Source organism: Sorex fumeus, unplaced genomic scaffold (assembly GCF_029834395.1).
Source record: "Sorex fumeus unplaced genomic scaffold, SorFum_2.1 ptg000061l, whole genome shotgun sequence".
Classification (NCBI taxonomy): domain Eukaryota; kingdom Metazoa; phylum Chordata; class Mammalia; order Eulipotyphla; family Soricidae; genus Sorex; species Sorex fumeus.
The window spans coordinates 35,846,132-35,866,400 of record NW_026606118.1 but is presented as its reverse complement, the minus strand read 5'-3'; the positions used below and the strand labels follow the sequence as shown (position 1 = coordinate 35,866,400).

The window sequence follows — 20,269 nt, the reverse complement described above, 5'->3', positions numbered from 1 at the left end:
TAACTTAACCCTCCTTTCCTCAGAGATCAATAAAATTCACTTTAACTTACAGTGGACATAATTTTTTTTTGCTTCAAATCTCACCAGTAAGTTTGCAAGAAAGTATCCTGTTAATGAAAACAAAAGTTTTTACAAGCACATATTTGCAAACTCTCTTAAAGGTACCATGTCAGGGTCTTCCATTTAGGATTTATTGCCCAGAGCCCTGAACAACAAAGAAATCTTCATCTTCCCTGCTAACCACTACGTCTCTTACAGTATCCTCTCAATTACCCTCTCACCTTCTTATCTGAGTTACTCAGTATTAAAACAACTAGTGCATGTGGTTAACAAGTATTTGGAAGTGTTAGTCAAAAACTGAGATGTGTAAGACTGAATTTCAAAGACTAGATATGCAATATATACATATACATATATATAAAACACACACCTCATTTACAATTTTTCATAATGAATACATACGCAAATGGTAATATGAATATTTGGAGCTAAATAAAATATATCATTAATGTTGTAATTCCACCTGTTTCTCCTTACTAAATATCACTATTGGGAAAATTAAAATTACATGTGTGGTTCAAATTATTCACTTGGGCAAAAATGTGTTAGATGCTAGGGTTTTCCCTTATAACAAATTCAAATCATCCCTGTTTTTTAATTATATTGTCATCAAAGTGGCTTTAGAAATGATGCATCCCTATGTACTTGAATAGTGTCTTTGCTTAACATTCAGCCATGTGTCTCAATCAGCAGGGATACTGCTACAACTTTGCCCCATGTTTCCAAGTGCACAGCTGACTTGTAAAACCTCACAGTATTTGTAAATTTGCCACCTGCTGATGGCAGTAATTGCATTATATCCAGAATGCAATTAGCTGTCAGTGTTTTTCTTGGGCCTCTGCTGTCTTGTTCAGTTTTGCACCATTAGAGAAACATCTGTAAAAAAACTACTAAGATGATTCCTACTTATGTAATAAATCATAATGTGTCAGGTACTGTAAGAAGCAAACAGTAAGTGCTATAAAAAATTCTAAAAAACTTAGGAGCTAGTCTTAGCAGTGACTATATAAGCAGGTTTTCATAATTTTACATTTTCTCCCTCCCTTCCCTTCCCATCTTCTTCCTTGCTTCCATCCTTCCTTCCTTCACACAACAAACACAGTAAACAATGCATTGTAAATATATAGCAGCAGTGTTTTTAATGCTGCTGTAATTAAATTAGTATTGCTTCTAACTAGAACGTTGCAAATTATAAGATGCTATAATATCCAGGGCAACCATTAAGAAAATAACTGAAGGAGGACATGGAAATAGTTCAACATTCCGGAGTGAATGTCACAGGGACCTGAGTTCTGTTTCCAACACTGAATGGTCTCCTGATGTCACTTAGTCTGAGGAATACTTCATCACCCCAGGTCTAAACATTGAGTTATCTGACCAACTGGACACATTGCAGATAGTGACCTAGGAACCCCTCTAAGCATAAGAACCCCCCATTACCCCCCCAAAAACATAAAAAATGAAAATGTATACTCAAATAATAACAAAAGAAATTAGGCACATTAGAAAACATCTATTAACATGAAAGAAGATAATAATTATGGGAAAATATCATATGAAATAAATAGGTGATGTAAAGAACAAATTACTAAATAGCAGGCACAAATTCTACCTTATAAGTAATTACTATAAGTAATAATAAATAACTGACAGAATGCATTTTATTTTTTTCAGAATATACATTTTAAATAATCAACTATATGTTATATATAACAGATACACTTTTCATTAGAAGACACAACTAGGTTGAAAATAAAAAATGGGAAGAGAGATACTAGGCAAACAGGAATTAAAGACATGAAAAATGATACTGATATCCTTTTCCAGAAAAAAAGGATGCTATTTTATATTGGGAAGAGGGTTAATCTATCAAGAAGATATGACAGTTATCAATACAAAAATTTAACAAAAGAATTTGTTAAATCATGTTTCAAGCGCTGATGGAGTGAAGAAACTGACAATCCAACTGAATTTGGAGATTTTCATGTTTTATTTTCAATAATGCTTATAACCACTAAAAATGATCAAGTAGGAACCAAAAGACTGTAACAACCTGTACTACAGGAAAATACAATGTGAATTTGAATATAACAAGCTGAATATAACAGAGGAATTACTATTTGTCTACAGGGAAATCCAAAACTACAGTCCTTGGTCCAGTTCTTCCACTTGAATTTGGCACGTTTATTCTAAAATCCTGTATTCTTTGAGAGGAAAATGTTATTAATGACTCCTATGGAGTGGCTCTCGAGAAAAGGGCCACCTGATCTTCGCTTTAGTTCACAAAATGGGAACTCTTCCCTAAGGTACTTACTTGACCCAGGACATCTTCCACTGCTTGCAAAGTTTCTCTAAACTAATTTCTAAATGATTCTAAGTGATAAAATCACCATATCACCATCATCCCGTTGATCATCAAATTACTCGAGCCGGCGCCAGTAATGTCTCTATTTCTCCCAGCCCTGAGATTTCAGCATTATGTCTCTTTATCTGAAACTGCTTCTAGTAATAAATATTGGTGTGCAGCCAACAGAAGCACATTCCTACAGTGGGCCCACCAGTTTGCATGAAAAAGAAAACAGAGTGCATACTGTTTATGTGTGCTCATGCCCTTGGATAGCACGTCAGGGTTACCCTTATGGGTGTCCCCATTTCAAGGAACAGACTGGGCAGCTCTTCAGGAGCTCATAAACCTTTATAAGAAAATATTTTTTTCTTCAAACATCTCTATTGCTAGATCCAATGAAAATGAATGGCCTGGTATTTCTAAGTCCATAAGAGAGCCTAGATACAATAAATCCTTTTCTGTTAACTAAACTAAAGTTGAGACCAGTGCTTATTCCAAATAGCAATCAAACGAGTCAAAACTTTTAACTCCTTCCAAGAGAGTTAGATATACAGAAGAAGGGCTTCACCAGGTCGGATCGGTTTATGTGGGTGACTCCCTCTACAGGGACCCTAAGTAAAAAAGCTTCATTATGTTGGGAACAAAATTGGCCATGAACTTCCAAATATTATACCTGTTCCCTAGACATAGGGTGGCTCCAGCCCTTCAAGTCCTACAAGCCACTCACTTATTTGCAACAGATTGGACAGGAAGGACAGGAATTAGATGGCCAGCACCAATGGACTGGTTGTGTGGACGGACCCTGTGGTCCTGGTTTTCCCCACAGCTTGTATTGACAAATGCACTTTAGGCTTTGCCTGAATGCAGGGAAGACACGCATTTGCTCCATCCCCATGAACCTGCCAGTTACTGGCAAATGGTCCATGGCTGAATTAGGTCAGTTTTTCACTGGTATGATCATTTGAGCTTTTTCTTTGCCCCACAAATAGGAATTAGAATATGTTGTTGAGCATAATGAGATCCTGACTAAGTACATGCAAAAAGCACTGAGTGACACCCATGGCATTTCTCATTAATTCAGAAATGTCTCAAATGAGAAAGGCTATCCTTGAAAAACCAAATGGCCTTAGATATACTCACTGCCACTCAGGGAGGAACTTGTGCTGTCATAAAGATTGCTGCGTGTCCAGACTATACTGCAAACATGTCTAACTTTCTATATATGAAAGCACAGATACAATTTTTTGAGGAGTCCTCTCCAAGATTATGGGATTGGATCAATTCCTGGTTTGGAGAAGGAGGACATGGTTAAAGAAATTATTTCTTTTTACTTTCATCATCATAGGAATTTTTATACTTCCATCTGGGAGGAGCATCCTGAGCATCTGGAGGGTGGCGGATGAGATTATCTGGTGCCGGCATGGTGTGACTTATGGGTGTGATTCCTGAGTCACCAGAGACTGGGGAATGCAGGCAGAGGATCTCTGTTCCAGGGTCCTGTTGAGTCCATAAATGAGTCCATAAAACGAGGCTCCCAGAACCATGCCACCGGACTCCACACCAGGCTGTAAGGCGGGTGAGAGCCCTCCCCGCCTCAAGGGACCCAGGCCTGGCAGCCGACCTCCACTACCCAACCACTACCATGCTCCAGGCTACTTTCCAGACTGCAGGGCCATAAAGTGGCCGCACAACACATTATAAGACACTTTCTACCCATTTTCCACTATTACTACACCATATCTGATGGGGTCCAGACAGTAGGCAACAAATCGTAGAGAAAAATTTATAAATATATGCCTCTCGGAGAGCCCGGCAAGCTACTGAGAGTATTCCGCCCTGATGGGCAGAGTCTGGCAAGCTCCCCAAGGCGTATTCAATATGCCATATACAGTAACGACAACAGGTCTCATTCCCCTGACCCTGAAAGTGATAAAAAAATTAAGTAATAAAATCGAATGTGGTTATGGTATAAAATCAACTGAATAGATCAATGCCATAAGAGATTATGCCCAAAGTATACCCAAGTCTATTTGGGAACTTATATGAAATAATGGTTATACCATAAAAGGAACAATATGTTGCTATGTGTGAGAAAGTGACTAAATACATGGAGAATTTATTTAATAACCATACAAAGGTAATTCTAGATGAGTTAAAAATTATAACTCATTTGAAAGTCTATGACATGGGGAAGAGTGCTTCCTAGAAATTAATAAGAAAAAGTTGCCAACTCACTAAAATTTGGGCACTAGATCTAAAGAACTAATTTTCTAGAATAAAAAAGCTCAAAGAGCTAATGAACATGCGAAGAGATGTTCAGATTAATTATCTAGGGAAGTCACAACAAAAATGAGATTACACTTTATTCTTATGTGACTTGGCAAATTTTAACAGACTGGATGATGCCAAAGGTCAATAGAGATAAAGAATATGTTTTGTTGGGTAAGTGAAACAAAGAATCCTTCTGAAGGGCCACTGGGAAAATTAAGTGTATGTATGATTCTGCCCCATTCACCATCCCACTTCTGCGTGTACATCTCAAAGAAATTACTTAAAGGTTTTTTTGTATAAAAATACTATAATTCATATATTTATGAGGGGCTTGGGGGAGAAATGAGCCACATTCAATGGTAACACTGTAGCACTGTCCTCCCATTGTTCATCAATTTGCTCCAGCGGGCACAAGTAACATCTCCATTGTGAGACTTGTTGTTACTGTCTCGAATATGGCATGGGGAGATTGCCAGGCTCTGCCGTGTGGGCAGGATACTCTCAGTAGCTTGCGGGGCTCTCTGAAAGGAATGGAGGACTCGAACCTGGGTCGGCCTGTACAAGGCAAACGCCCTACCTGCTATCCCTGGTTCTGTCTTCAGGTATCATTCCTGGTCATACACAAGCGTCTCAACCTCTATGAAAACATCTGTGCCCCATCCCTCAAATACTAGAATTTAAAACTGGTTTTCAACTGGAGGTCATATGGCCCTCCTATGGTAACCAATATTTCAAAGGGACTGTAGCTGAAAATCACATAAATACAGGGGAAAAGTGGCGGGGGGGTACAGCACAATATTAGAAGGATAAGCAGTAGACCAGAGGGATACTGAAAGAAAATAAAGGACATGGTTGGGAGAAAGTTGAAAAATGCTGGCATGAAATATACATACCAAGCTGATTGAAGGAGATAGCTAGACATAGAATGGCTTTTCCCATATGTGGGATATAAAGAAACATGGTAAGAGACTAACCTTTGGCCAAAAATTATCAAATCAGAGAACTGGTCTACAGAACTGAGATTAACAAGAATCAGGAGTGAGAGATGGCTGTGAGACAATAGTGGAGGGAAGCTGATCCTGGTGGAGGATGGGTATCGGAACATTTTATGCATGAAAGCTTTATATTAACAGTATTTTCGATTCCTCCGCCCCTCTCGGAGAGCCCGGCAAGCTACCGAGAGTATCTCGCCCGCACGGCACAGCCTGGCAAGCTCCCCGTGACATATTCGATATGCCAGACACAGTAACAACAAAGTCTCCAATGGAGACGTTACTGGGCCCGCTCGAGCAAATCGACGAACAACGGGAGGGCCTTTACCTTTATTTTAAATCATATTACTTAATTTTAAAAAATAGTTTACTACACTATTAATGTATTTTTATGTAATTCTCTTTATTTTGTGGCCACACAATATTGCAGTACTCAGGGGACTATATGCAGTGCTAACGTTGGCCACCTACAAGGCCTAATCCACTGTATTATCATCTTTCCAGCCCCCTATAGGTTTTGAAACCACTTTTTCCCACATTTAAACAGCAAAATGCTACCAACACTTTATAATAAAAAGACTCTGTTAAGTTTATGGTTTTGATAATCTAATTATTTTTAGCACTGCACTGTTCATCGATTTGCTCTAGCGGGCCCAGTAACGTCTCCATTGTGAGACTTATTGTTACTGTTTTTGGCATATCGAATACACGATAGGCAGCTTGCCAGGCTCTGCCAAGAGGGAGGGATACTCTCAGTAGCTTGCCGGGCTTTCAGAGAGGGATGGAGGAATTGAACCCGGGTCGAACACGTGCAAGGCAAACGCCCTACCCCCGAGGGGCTCTCACTTCTGGCGCCAAGCGCCTGGCCACTGCCAGTCCCGTGCGTCGTGCTCCAGGGACAGTGCCAGGTGGGGAGTTTGACTGGAGCGGTACACCTGTCAAACGGTAACAAAGGTGTGCTAAGGCGAGCTCAGGGAGGACAGAAAACTCCCATGGAGCAGAAGGGCAAAAGCTATCAAAGGACAATTAAGCAAAAGAAACCAATTTATCAATGCATGTGTCTACAAGTCATTTGCACCTAAAACTGAAAATAAGAGAGCACAGAAGCACAGCCGTTGTATTTAGCTGCACAATCAGTGCAAGTTCAATGAGATTGATTTTTAAACATTGCAAAAAAGGAATTATGTCCAAGAGTTTTGTAGGATTTGACTTGTGAATGTAGCTGGGATTCTGACAAATACAACACACATAGTGGTAAATCTTTTGAGCAGTGGAACATGAGGAACCCAAGTATACTGACTCTAAGCAGGCACCTTAGCACCACTCATGTTTATTGGCATTTGCAGTGTGGTTGTTTGCTAAACTGACCTAAGAGGCATTAGCAAAAAAAAAAATAAATAAATAAATAAAATAGGTGGGCTACATTCACAAATTCTTCAACTTACAGAGTTATATATCGGAGTTCCTATGACATGACTAAGAAACTCAGCTTCCTTCAGTGGGACAATTACAAACTACATAAAATTCTTTATTAAGTTTAACTCTGGTTGTTGTCAGGCATTTCTGGTAAACAAAGGTAGAACAGAAGTTTGATATCCATGCCTGTGGGTTACCTTTCTCCATGAAACCATTAGACTGCAGACTACTTAACCCCTACTATAAGAGTATTAAAATAACTTTGTAGCTTCAGTGTCATGGGGGTCTCTGCCTACATTTTCCTCAATGTACCTTATGAATTTTGGCTGGAGTTATAGCACAGCAGGTAGGGCATTTGCCTTGCACGCGGCCAACCGGGTTCGATTACTTTGTCCCTCTCGGAGAGCCCGGCAAGCTACTGAGAGTATCCTGCCCACTTGGCAAAGCCTGGCAAGCTCCCTGTGATGTATTCAATATGCCAAACACAGTAACAAGTCTCACAATGGAGACGTTACTAGTGTCTGCTAGTGCAAATCAACGAACAACAGTAGTGCTACAGTACTACCTTATGAACACAGGTCTGATATTATAATCTTTATTAAATATAATTGTAATCTGATATTTTAATCTTTAATCCATTTTGATCTGAATTTTGTGCCTGGTATTACAAAGATGTCTGAGTTCCTTTTTTCTTTGCATGTAGGCCCCCAGTTTTCCCAGCACCACTTCTTGAAGATGCTTTCCTTGTTTCACTTCATATTACTTGCTCATTTATCAAAGATTAAATGATCATATATTTGAGTGTCTTTGTCAGGATATTCAACTTTGTTTCATTGGTAGGCAGGTCTATCTTTTTTCAAATACCATACTGTTTTAAATACTACTGCTTTGGAGTAGTTTGAAACTGGGGGAGGTAATGTGTCTCATCTCCTTTTTTTTCCAAGGATTGTTTTTGCTCTTAGAGTGGATTTATTGTTCCATATGAATATCAGGAGTGTTTGATCTGTTTCTTTGAAAAGTGTCATGGGTATTCTATTGGGACAGCATTGAATCTGTATAATGATTTGGGGAATATAGCCATTTGGACAATGTTTATCCTCCCAATTCATGAGCAGAGGATCCATATGCATATCCTCATGTCCTCTTTTATTTTATCTTCAAAGATGAAACACCACTGACCAAAGAAATTAAAGCAAAAATAAACAAATGAGACTATGTTAAACTAAGAAGCTTCTACACCTCAAAAGAAACAGTGACCAAGATAAAAAGATAGCCCACAGAACGGGAAAAATTATTTACTCAATATTCACCTGGTAAGGGGTTAATATTAAAGACTTATAAGGCACTGATAGAACTTAACAAGAAAAAAAAATCCAACCCCATCAAAAACTGGGGAGAAGAAATGAGCAAAAACTTCCTCAAAGAAAAAAATACAAATGGCCAGAACGCAAATGAAAAAAAAATGTTCTACATCACTAATCATCAGGGAGATACTAATCAAAACTACACTGAGATGTCATCTCACACCACAAAGACTGGCACACATCAAAAAGGACAAGAACAACCAGTGCTCTTGGGACTCCCCTTCATTGTTGATTGGAATACTGACTGGTCTAGCCCTTTTCAGAAAACAATACAGACATTCCTCAAAAAACTAGAATTTGAACTTCCAAATGACCTAGCAGTACAATTTCTGGGAATATATGCTGGAAGTCCTGAAACACACAGCATAAGTGCCATCTGAACTTTTATGTTCACTGCAGCACTATTCAAAATAACTAGAATCTGGAAAACAACCTGAGTACACAAGAACAGACTGAATAAAGAAACTATGATATACCTACACAATGAAATATTATGCAGCCACCAAGAAAAACGAAGTCATGAAATTTTCTTATAAGTGGAAGGACATGGAGAGTATCATGCTGATTGAAATGAGTCAGATATAGAATAATTACATTCACTTGTGAGATATTTTTAAAAGGACCATAGTATGAGTCTGATATCCAAGGAGAGTAGAAACAAGAGCCAAGAGGACTGGTCCACTGTTGGAAGCTTGCCACAAATAAAAGGGGATCAGTGAGGATAGAGAAGGCACCACTATAACAAAGATAGTTTGAAATGATCACTCAGGACAAGAATTGAGTGCTGAAAGGTAAAGAGATGTACAGATAACCTGTCAGTACCTATATTGCAAACTGTAATGCCCAGAAGAGAAGAGCAAAGAGCAGTGAGCAGTGAGCAGAGAGAGGGAGGGAGGGGAGAGGGAGTATCTGCCATAGAGGCAAGCTGGGGCAGGGGTAGGGGATGGGGGTGTTGGCAGGAGAGAAACTGGGAACATTACAGTGTGGTGGAAAATGTACAGTGGTGAAGAGATGGGTATTGGAACATCCTATTACTGAAACCCAATCATGAACAACTTTGTAACTGTGTATTTCACAGTGATTCAATGAAAATAAAATCAAATAAATATTTTTGTAGGATTCCGCCAAAAACAGCACAAGATGAATTTTTAGAATAAGATGAAGAGAAATTCTTGAAAGTTATAGGGCATAAAATTTTTGAAAGTGATGAAAGAATATAGATGTTCTACAAATTTGTCAAACCATGTTTAAAATTCCTTTTCTGAAAATATTGTCATTTACATATGACATCAAGACATTTTCTTGATTTCTAACCACATGTCAAATTTTCATATTGGTGTCTTATTTTGTTTTACTATTAATAAATGCTATGATTTATTGTTTCTTATGTTGTCAGAATAATTAAATATATGATCTTACTTTTATCTGGACAATTTTAATTTCATCAACTCTTCTGTCAGCAAGAGATTTCCTTGTCTGACCTCTTCGATGTCCAAATTTACACTTATTTCTCATCACTTGCTCGTCATCTTCTATGGGTCTTCGGACATACTTAAAGCGATCTTTGAGGGCTCGTTTCCATAAAAACTGTGTAAATTAGCAAAAAAGAACAGGATAGCACATCATTAAGAAGATTGGAATTATTTTCTCTAAATAACAAAATCTTTTTTCACATCTTAGTAAATAAACTATCATTCTATGTATACTTATAACAATATTTTTATAAGGCTATGAAACCCAATGACTAAACTATAATAATAGAAACAGAAATTTTAAAACTTTATCAATATCATATTGCTATTTACTAAGTATACTGGCTCTTGAATATAGATTTTCTAATTCTATAAACTGGATTATTTCTACCATACTCTGCTGTCTCTGCAATACTTTCTACTTTTTTGTGGATCTGAGAAAAGGACTGATACTAGTTTATACATTAGGAAATTGATGCATTTTCTTTCATTTTTCTCTGTCATCCTATGAAAACCATTTTGGTCAAAGGTGTGGGTATTTGTTCCCCAAATAGTTGTGAAGAATGAATGCTCAAGTGGTCCAAAGAAAAGGAGAAGAAACCAAGCCTTTTTAGCCAGAGAGTCCCTAGTCTGAGCCACAAAATAGTGTGGTAAGTCATCTGGTGACTCTGGTTATATTTTTTGAGCTCTCTTTCTTCATAGTGCATGGGTATGTAGCACTAGTACATAGTATAATTTGAGAACAAATTGCACAAGTTCCTGATCCAATGTGTCATTGCCTTCACGACATCTTTGTAGGCTATCAAATGGCCCAAGAGGTTTTTTTTTCCAAGAGTTTTTTAAAACTTAAATGAAATATATTTATAAAATGAAGTGTGGTTCATAAAACCTTTCAATAGTACTGATGTAGATTTCTGGAGGTCAAAGGTAGAGATGGGGAGCGGGGAGGTTCAGCCCTGACTAAGCCTGCCTGGTGTTTCAGTCAGGGATACTTTGTCAGCTCCCAGAAGCTTACAAGTTTAGATTCTGCCCTTAGTGCTTTACAATAGCACTAACGGGAGATAGTATATTTTTCTTAGCCTTGAAATATAAAGTAGTACAGAGACTTCTCTCATGTTTTCTATAGCTCTCAAGTTCTAAACCTTCTGGAGGAGGTATAATAGTAATCAACTGCAAGGACATTTTTAAATTGCTGATTTCTTCTTCCTGGTCGCTCCCTTTGTTCCTTATTAGCAGCTAAAAGACAAATCAAATAAAGTTATCACATACGAACTCAATCAAGCATCTCAAGTGTCTGCTTCAGAGCTGGAACCGTGCACTCTTTACACAGATGCTTCATAAAAAATATGTTTTGTTGAATAATGATTTCCCTTCTCCATTGTTTTCCAATTAGAGAAAATGGTTACAGCCCTTCTCTAATGAGTCCAAAATAAAATCTAGCTCTGAAATAAAAATCTAGTTCTGAAATGGAATGTCTTCTGATTTGAGATGTGAGATCTAAGGTATTAACCACGTAATTTTGTCCAACGTTTATACCCAAATGTATTCATTAGGAAACATTCAGGCAAACTCAACATACCCAGTGACTAGAATAGACTTGTCCAAAAAAGGACATACTGGACAAACACAGAAAGCACAAAGACTGTCTTATACCAAAGGAAATTAAAGGGACATGTTAACCCAATTATGATGCATAATCCTTCATTAAGTTTCACAGGAAAAAGATCTGGGAAATTTTTAAAGAATTGAAGAAAAATTAATATAGAATACATATACTCTCACACAATTATTGTTCTTTCTGTTCTGTTTTAAAATGGTATTGTGCTTACAGAAGAGTTTTTTTGCCCTTACAAGATACATGCTGGAACATTTCGGAATGTTGTTTGCTACTTGTTTTTTTCAAATCCTTGTCCAAAATAAACAAATCATCTTGAGAGAGAGAATCAAGTGCACCAAATGTTAATGCTGACTAAACAGAGATCAGTAAATCTTCACAATCAGAGATTTGCCCTTCTCTTGTAGTACTTTCACAAGTTCTAAAGCACAGACATCAGTGATGCTTACAAAGTTTTGGAGGTTACTCCTACCTAGTGAGAACCATAGATGCTGCTAAACATTCTTACAATGCATAGGGTAACTCCCACAAACCATGATTTATCCTGCCCCAATCATAAGAACTGTTGAGATGAAGATGTAGGTGAGAATAATATGACTGTCTACCATAGAATCTTTCAATGTTTTTGCAGTTTTGAACATTTTCATAATGAAAACTTTTCATAATGAAAAATACTATCCAAAGAACAAATCTATTTCTTCTTCCCTCCCCCTCTCTCTTTTTCTCTTTCTCCCCTCCCCACCTTATATGTAGAGCTAATGTTCAATAGAAGTACATCACACAGCGTTGCAGAGAGAATTTAGGTAAATTTAGGTAAACCTCTATCCAAGCATAGGCTCTCCCTCATTTTCTATGTAAACTAACACAGTACCCTCATCAGCCCACTCTCTCCCTCTCTCCATCTCTCACTTTCTCTCTCTCTCTCTCTTCCCACCCTCCCCTGTCTTTAAGGTAATGCAGTCAGCCAGGCACAGACAAGGACAAAATACACACAAAGATCAAAGTCAGCCTTTTCAGTACCTCCTACATTCTCACTTTCATAATCATGAAACAAAAGGTCAACAAGTAATTGGATTATATTTCTTTCCTCATAAATGTACAAAGAGTCTCTGAAAAGAATCTGTAATTCCTTCGGTTACTTCTAGGAAGGAAAATTGGGTAACTGGATAACACAGGTAGGAGGAACTTTCCATTTTATATGCTTTTATACCTTTGAATTTTGAGCTACATAAATTTGTGTTAAAATTAAAAAATAAAATAATTAAAATGAAAAATATTGGTTTGGAGAAAAAGTATAGTGGGTAGGTAGGATACTTGTCTTGTACACAGCCTACCTGGGTTTGTTCCCTGGCACCACATATGGTTCCCTTAGCCTGCCAGGAGTAATCCCTCAGCACTGTTTTTTATATATAAAACAAAAAGGAAGGAAGGAAGGAAGGAAGGAAGGAAGGAAGGAAGGAAGGAAGGGAGGGAGGGAGGGAGGGAGGGAGGGAGGAAGGAAGGAAGGAAGGAAGGAGAGAAAGGAAGGAAGGGAGGAAGGAAGGAAGGAAGGAAAGAAGGAAGGAAGGAAGGAAGGGAGGGAGGGAGGAAGGGAGGGAGGGAGGAAGGAAGGAGAGAAAGGAAGGAAGGAAGGAAAGAAGGAAAGAAGGAAGGAAGGAAGGAAGGAAGGAAGGAAGGAAGGAAGGAGAAAAAGAAAGAAAAAGAAAGGAAGGAAGGAAGACAGAAAGAAAGGAAAGAAAGAAAGAAAGAAAGAGAGAAAGAGAGAGAAAGAAAGAAGAAAGAAAGAAAGAAAGAAAGAAAGAAGAAGAAAGGAAGGAAGGAAGGAAAGAAAGAAAGAAAGAAAGAAAGAAAGAAAGAAAGAAAGAAAGAAAGAAAGAAAGAAAGAACACCCATCTATCTCCACACATAACAAAATTGATCAATTGGCAAGGATATTCTGAAGGTTGAAAGAATTTTCTTCAAATTAGTTTTGTCACTCATACCAATATTATTATCACTTTTGGGATTAGGATTATTTGTTTGAAACAAATGTTCTCTGATGGGGGATCCTCATAATGAGGAAAGCTATGCGTGTGATTGGTGAATATGAGAAATATAGGAAATCTCTCTACCTTTTTTCTCAATCTAGGGCCAGAGAGACAGTACAGAGAATAGGCATTTGCCTTGCATGTGCTCAATCCCCATTCAATATCCAGCACAAATATAGCTCCCTGAGCACTACCAGGAATGATCCCTGAGCACAAATCTAGGAGTAAGCCATGGGCTCAGCCCGGCCTGACTTGGCCCCCAGATACAAAAGATAAACCTAAAAAGCCTTTCAACTTAGCTGCAAAGAGCTGCTCTAAATTAGTCTATTATAAAGCAAAACAAAGAACTCAGAAATAGAGAATGTTTGCAAGAGAAAGTCCTGAAACAGAAAAGTAAGCAGGAAGGTGAATGAGGGACCAAAGTAGTAGACAATATGAGGTTATCATTTCAAGATGGGCTAAGATAAGATGAACAGAGAGCTGCCATGTGATCACTTACAAAGCCACAGCCATCCTCATCCAGGAAAGGGTAGGTCTGGAGAAGGGCATTTATCACATCGTTGTACTGCTGAGTGGTGGGATACCTGTTTAGAACAAGAATATTTTTCACTTCAAGCAGTCCATGTTCACCCCTGTGAAATGAATCTGAATGACACTCACTTTCTGGATGATAGCGTAATCATTCACTTTTACCTTTGGAATTTTATGTGCAGTTACGTGAGTTTTTATAAAATGTTCAGACTTTTGACCAGTATGTCACCCAAAATCTGAAGAGAGCTGGATCCATGTAAATTTGAGCGTGTTCTGAAAACAAATTTTATTCTAACACAACATATCTGCCCCTATTATTACTCACAATGAGCCTTCCAGATATTTTGTCATGTCAGCCTGGAGAAACTCAATAATCCTTATCCTCATACTGTGATCAGGACACTTCTGTTCTGTTAACATGCATCTGACATCATAGGGAAACTCTGGTAAAACATAGGACTTAGTCCACGGGAGCACTTTATTTCTTGTAAAAACATGTTTCACATTCCTTCTGTTAAATAAAAGCATAGGGTGAAATTCTATTATAACTCATGCAGCAAATTTGTTTTCTACATCCTGAAATGTATGACATAACCACTTTCCTAAGACATAAACTTGTGGAAGTTATTAATCCATCTTTCATACATTCATACATCATTCCTACATTAATCTATCGGCAACATTTTGATGGATCATTGGGTAGTTGTTTTCATTTCTTTTACACACACACACACACATATACATGTACATGCATGCACTCAAGAGCATGTACATGTACCATAACAAATACTTGAGTTATGATAGGAGGAGTTTTGTAGTTATTTATACCATATAGAGTGAACCAAAATTTGGAAGGGCATTTATTTGGAAATTTTAAAGAGCCAATATATAACCTATAGCTCAAAATTGACAAGATATTAAACTAAAAGCGACTAAGTTGCAAACCAACAAAGCAAATGAGGCATATGATTGCCTTAGCATTCGATGTAACTTATTTTAATTATTTTTTACTGCTGCTGTTTATAATAAAATACAGGCTCTGCTAAAACTTGGTTGGGTCTTTGGCTATTTTAACAAGATAAACTTAGTTCCCAAGATAAAAATAAGTCTCAGAAATTCAAATTCAATTCTAATAGTCTACAAAAGGCTATAGGAAAGTATACTTAAAGAAAATACCTGTGGCTGGAGATGGAAATGGAGATTGATTGCAAAAGGATATGAGTTTTTTAAAAGATGAAGACATGCTCAAAGATGGATTCTATTGATATTTGTATACCCATAATAACTTGCCAAAACTGAGTTGTATACTTTAAACAAATAAATTTTAAAGTAGCTTAACCACAATAATTTCTTATAAAATTACGAGAATAATTTAAAACCTTAAACTCATTAAATATGTGAAACGATTTTATAGTAGAATCCCCAAAAATTTATTCAGAGGCACTAGATAGGTTTAAATACTTTTGAGTAGTAGAATAGACTGGAATGGACATGGGGTTAAAGTCAAGTCAAATTAGAGAACGAAAATGAAACTATTTCCTAAATGAGTCTAAGGAGGAGAATTTTCTTGCAATCATAAAATCCTTAGTAGTCCCAAGTAAAATTTAGATGAATCTTAAGAGTGTCTCTTTTTTAATTTTAGGTCATACTTTATAAGAATTCATGAGATGTAGTGAAACATGGGATGCAAAAAATTGTTCTCTTGTTTGTAATTCTCTTTTCTTTCTTTTCTTCTTTTGGATTTTGAGTCACACTTTGCTGTACTCAAGGATCTCTTCCAGGATACTCAAGGGAATATCAGGTATCATGAATAAAACACAGAATCTCACAAATAAAAGGAAACTACATTTTTCCCTTTCTTGTATTTAGCAGTTAATAATTTTGTGAGAATATGCCCTGGCTAAAGTAAGCATGCCATAATTTAATACTGTTTCAATAAAGCATTATCAAATTCTTATATGATGACTGTGATTCTGTCCAAATTATTTTTCAGCATGTGTCTCTCATTTTATTTATTCATTATTATTTAACCTTCACTGGGGGTTCTACCAGACATTAGTTACTGTTCTTCAATCCCTATTTCCTTTCCCATTCTATTCTAGGGTTTTTTTTCCCTGCCTAATTTCTCCCTTACTGATTCAAAGGATATAAATGAATGTCAAGTTTTGCTCTTTGTGTTTTGTGCTTTTCCAGGATTTTTTAAAGGTGACCTAACAGTAAAGGTATTAAACTTGAATTAAGAACAACATTTACCATCTATATCCCTTCCCCCAATAAGTTTTTCATAGTTTGTTTGTTTCTTAGTTTTGGGGCCACACCTAGTGGTGCTTGGATGACTACATACAGTGCTGGAAATTGAATTCGAGTAGACCAGGTGCAAGGCAAGTGTCCTACCCATCCTACTATCTCTCCTGCCCATCTCCTGAGGAGTTAATTGCATGGTCACCTTCAGTTTCTGAGCTTGTCAATTCTTTTTTAGTACCACATAATAAGTGACTTCAATAGTTCAAAGCTTTACAGTAGGACCTAGTATAACATTTACTTTCTTGTTTGACATACTTTTGCTCCATGTGTCTCTTCTTTTCAACATCAGACTAAAAGCTACGTAGTATATTAATTTTATTAAGTGTCCATAATGAAGATAGACATAAGTAGGCATTATCAAAGCCAATTATTTCATCTTGTTCTTAAAAGTAATTTGATAAAATCAGTTGAATTTATTTTCATTTCTTCTTTATACTTAAACAATCTAACACAGCATTCATAAAGTAAATAGAATGCAAGCTATGCCAAATAATACACATCCAAACAAGATTACACAGAAAAAGTACACAACAAAAATTTAAAACATAAAGGAAACAGATTAGGCAAACAAGGATTTTTTTATACAAAATATTTGTGTTAGATTAAAAAGTCTTGACTGTTAAGTTTATGAAGATTGTTTATGACACCTTGACTGTGGTAGAGTTGCACAGAAAAAACACAAATCATCCAAGAGGAGGTGCAAGAATTTCTTTCTAAAAATCTCAAAATATAAAGATACTAATATTCTTGTTTATACTTCAAAATTAGTGTTCTTATCAAAATTATTACCATCGCAATACAACAAATCTCCAATCCAGTGCTTCTCATTTCTGCAAAATCAACTAGGAAGCTTTTAAAAATGTTAATGTTTATGATTTATCTAATCCATGAATAACTGAATCAGTTTATTGTGCAAAATGGTGAACTGATGTTCAATATAGTGATAATAAAATTGAAAAGTGATAAAGTTAAGCTGATACATTTGATAGCAACTACTAATTGCTAAATAAATATGTGAAAAAGGAGATCATGACAAAATTCATTGACTCTAAAACTTTTTCTAACATTAATATGAATGAAAAATCATCTAATTCTGCTCTGAAGAGTAGACATTATGTTCTGAGGAGGCTCACCAAAATTAAGAAAGGTGTTTTATTAAAAACAGACCCAGTTGAGTATCAGTTGTATTAGGCAAATTATCTGTGCAGAGAAGTAGAACCTAAGCAGAGAGCAGGAGAAACAGAAATATTTACATGCAGGTAGGAAGTTGTTTTATATCTAATTATGTAATATTTCTTAGCAGTTAGCAAATATGACATTTGTTGACAGAATAAATATGGTAAACTGAAAGATATATTTGTCTAATTCATCTTTCTCTTAGGAATATTTTGAACACTTCAGAGGTTTCTTATAGCATTTACTATGCTGGTAATCCAACTCATTATTTATGCTTCAAATATGTCCACCTTCTCGCTGTAATCCTTCTTTTCCTAACCTTTTGGCCCTTAATCTCTTCTTAATCACTTTACTAAAACTGTTCCCTCTAAAATCAATAATGATGCCCTACTTTATAATCCAGGACCTTCAACAATGGCCTTTTCTAGACCTTTAGTATAGAGTTAGCATTATTGACCACTTCTTCAGAGTTCTCTTTTTATTCTTATTTTTTTAACACAACTCTTCTGCCATCTATATGACAATTTATTTATTTGCTGACTTATTTCTTTTTTGCCTCCTGCAAGAGTTTAAACATGACTTGGTCCTTGCCCCTTAATTCTTTGTATTGATCTATGCTTCTTTGTCCCAGAATTTATCCATACTCATGATTTCAGCTGTGAGTTCTGTATTAAAAGATTTGAAATTTATCATAGTACTTTTGCTTTTCTATGCACAATCTAAAATCATTTAGTAGTATTTATCTTATGCTTAACATGTCTAAAATAGTTAATAATTCTTTGATTTTTTTGCTTTTTGTATCACACCCGATGATACACGGGGTTACTCCTGGCTCTACACTCAGGAATTACTCCTGGCAGTGCTCAAGGAACCATATGGGATGCTGGGAATCAATTCTGGGTCATCCGCATGCAAGGCAAATGCCCTACTCACTGTGCTATTGCTCCAGCCCCAATGTTTTGATTTTTTTAAAAGCAGGATTCCATTTGCTCTAACATATTGGTCACACTCTGAAATATCGGTACTCAGTAAGTGTATTGAGAGACAGGTTTGGACAGAAATAAGAGCTTTAATAAGTTCTTGGGGTTCAGGTACTGATATGATAAGAGTAGTGCTTTATAAGAAGAGATACGTTAAGAACTTGATCTCTTTCTCACTCTTTAAGGATACACCGAAAAAGGAGACTGTCTGTGTCTGTAAGCTATAGGAAGTATGTTCTCAATGAAAACCAAACTAATTGGTAACTTGATTTTAAATCTCCCACTCTCTGTATCTGTGAGAAATCATTTAGACTACAGTCTATGGTGGTAGTTGGTATATTATGGTGGCCTAAACTGAACCATAATATAACCCATAAAGGGATATACATGAAAATGTTTCAGTACCTGCATTGTAAACCATAATGTCAGGAGAGAGAGAGAAAAACAGAGAGAAAGAGACAGAGAGAGAAACAGAAAGAAAGAGACAGAGAGAGGGGAGAGAGACAGAGATAATGACAGAAACAGAGAAACAGAGAGACAGAGGAGAGAGAGAGAGAGAGAGAGAGAGAGAGAGAGAGAGAGAGAGGGAGAGAGAGAGAGAAGTCCCTGCCTTAGAAGCAGACTGGGTTTATGGTGAAACCCCTTGCCAAAATGGGTATAGAAGGGATTTTCCTCAATATAATTAAAGCCATCTACCACAAGCCTACAGCAAGCATCCTCCTCAATGGGGAAAAATTGAAAGCCTAAGTTATCCCTCTAAGATCAGGGACAATAAAAGGATGCCCACTCTCTCTACTGCTGTTCAATATAGTACTGGAAGTACTTGCAACAGTGGTTAGGCAAGAAAAAGATATTAAGAGAATTCAGGTAGGAAAGGAAAAAATCAAGCTGTCACTATTCGCAGATGATATGATACTATACTTAGAGAACCCTAAAACCTCTACCAAGAAACTCCTAGAAACAATAGACTTGTATAGTAAACTAGCAGGCTATAAAATCAATACCCAAAAGTCCATAGCTTTCCTATACGCAAATAGTGAAAGAGAAAAAGTGACATGAAAAAAACAATCCCATTCACAATTGTGCCCCAGAAAATCAAGTACCTAGGAATCAGCTTAACTAAGGAAGTAAAGGACCTGTACAAAGAACGCTACTTCAGGAAATAAAAGAGGACACGAAATGGAAAGATATCCCCTACTCATGGATCAGGAGAATTAATATTGTCAAAATGGCAATACGTCCCAAAGCATTGTACAAATTCAATGTGATCCCTATCACGATACCCATGACATTCTCCAAAGAAATGGAGCAAACACTCCTGAAATTCATACGGAACAATAAGCCCCCACGAATAGGTAAAGCAATTCTTGGGGAAAAAAATGGGAGGAATCAACCTCCCTTACTTCAAACTCTACTACAAAGAAGTAATAATTAGAACAGTATGGTACTGGAACAAAGGCAGAGCTGCAGACCAATGGATCAGAGTTGAATACACTGACATCATCTCCCAAACATATGATCATCTAATCTTTGACAAGAGAGCAAGAAATGTGAAGTGGAGCAAAGAAAGCCTCTTTAATTGTGCTGGCAAAACTGGATGGCTACATGCAAAAAAAAAATGGGAGGGATCCTGGATCGGTGGTGGTGGAAAATGGGCACTGGTGGAGGGATGGGTACTCAAACATTGTATAATTGAAACTCAAGCACAAAAATT

General features: G+C 36.9%; 1 protein-coding gene across 1 annotated transcript in view; it reads right to left on the bottom strand.

Annotated features, from left to right (window-relative positions):
• SAMD3 (sterile alpha motif domain containing 3) overlaps window positions 1–20,269 on the bottom strand; it is a 51,316-nt gene that overhangs the window by 8,302 nt on the left and 22,745 nt on the right. The window contains exons 4-6 of the mRNA XM_056126322.1: window positions 14,421–14,606; window positions 14,064–14,148; window positions 9,870–10,037 (exon numbers count right to left, since the gene is read on the bottom strand). Of these exons, the coding sequence (XP_055982297.1) occupies window positions 9,870–10,037; window positions 14,064–14,148; window positions 14,421–14,606 (439 nt within the window). The remainder of the gene's footprint in view (window positions 1–9,869; window positions 10,038–14,063; window positions 14,149–14,420; window positions 14,607–20,269) is intronic.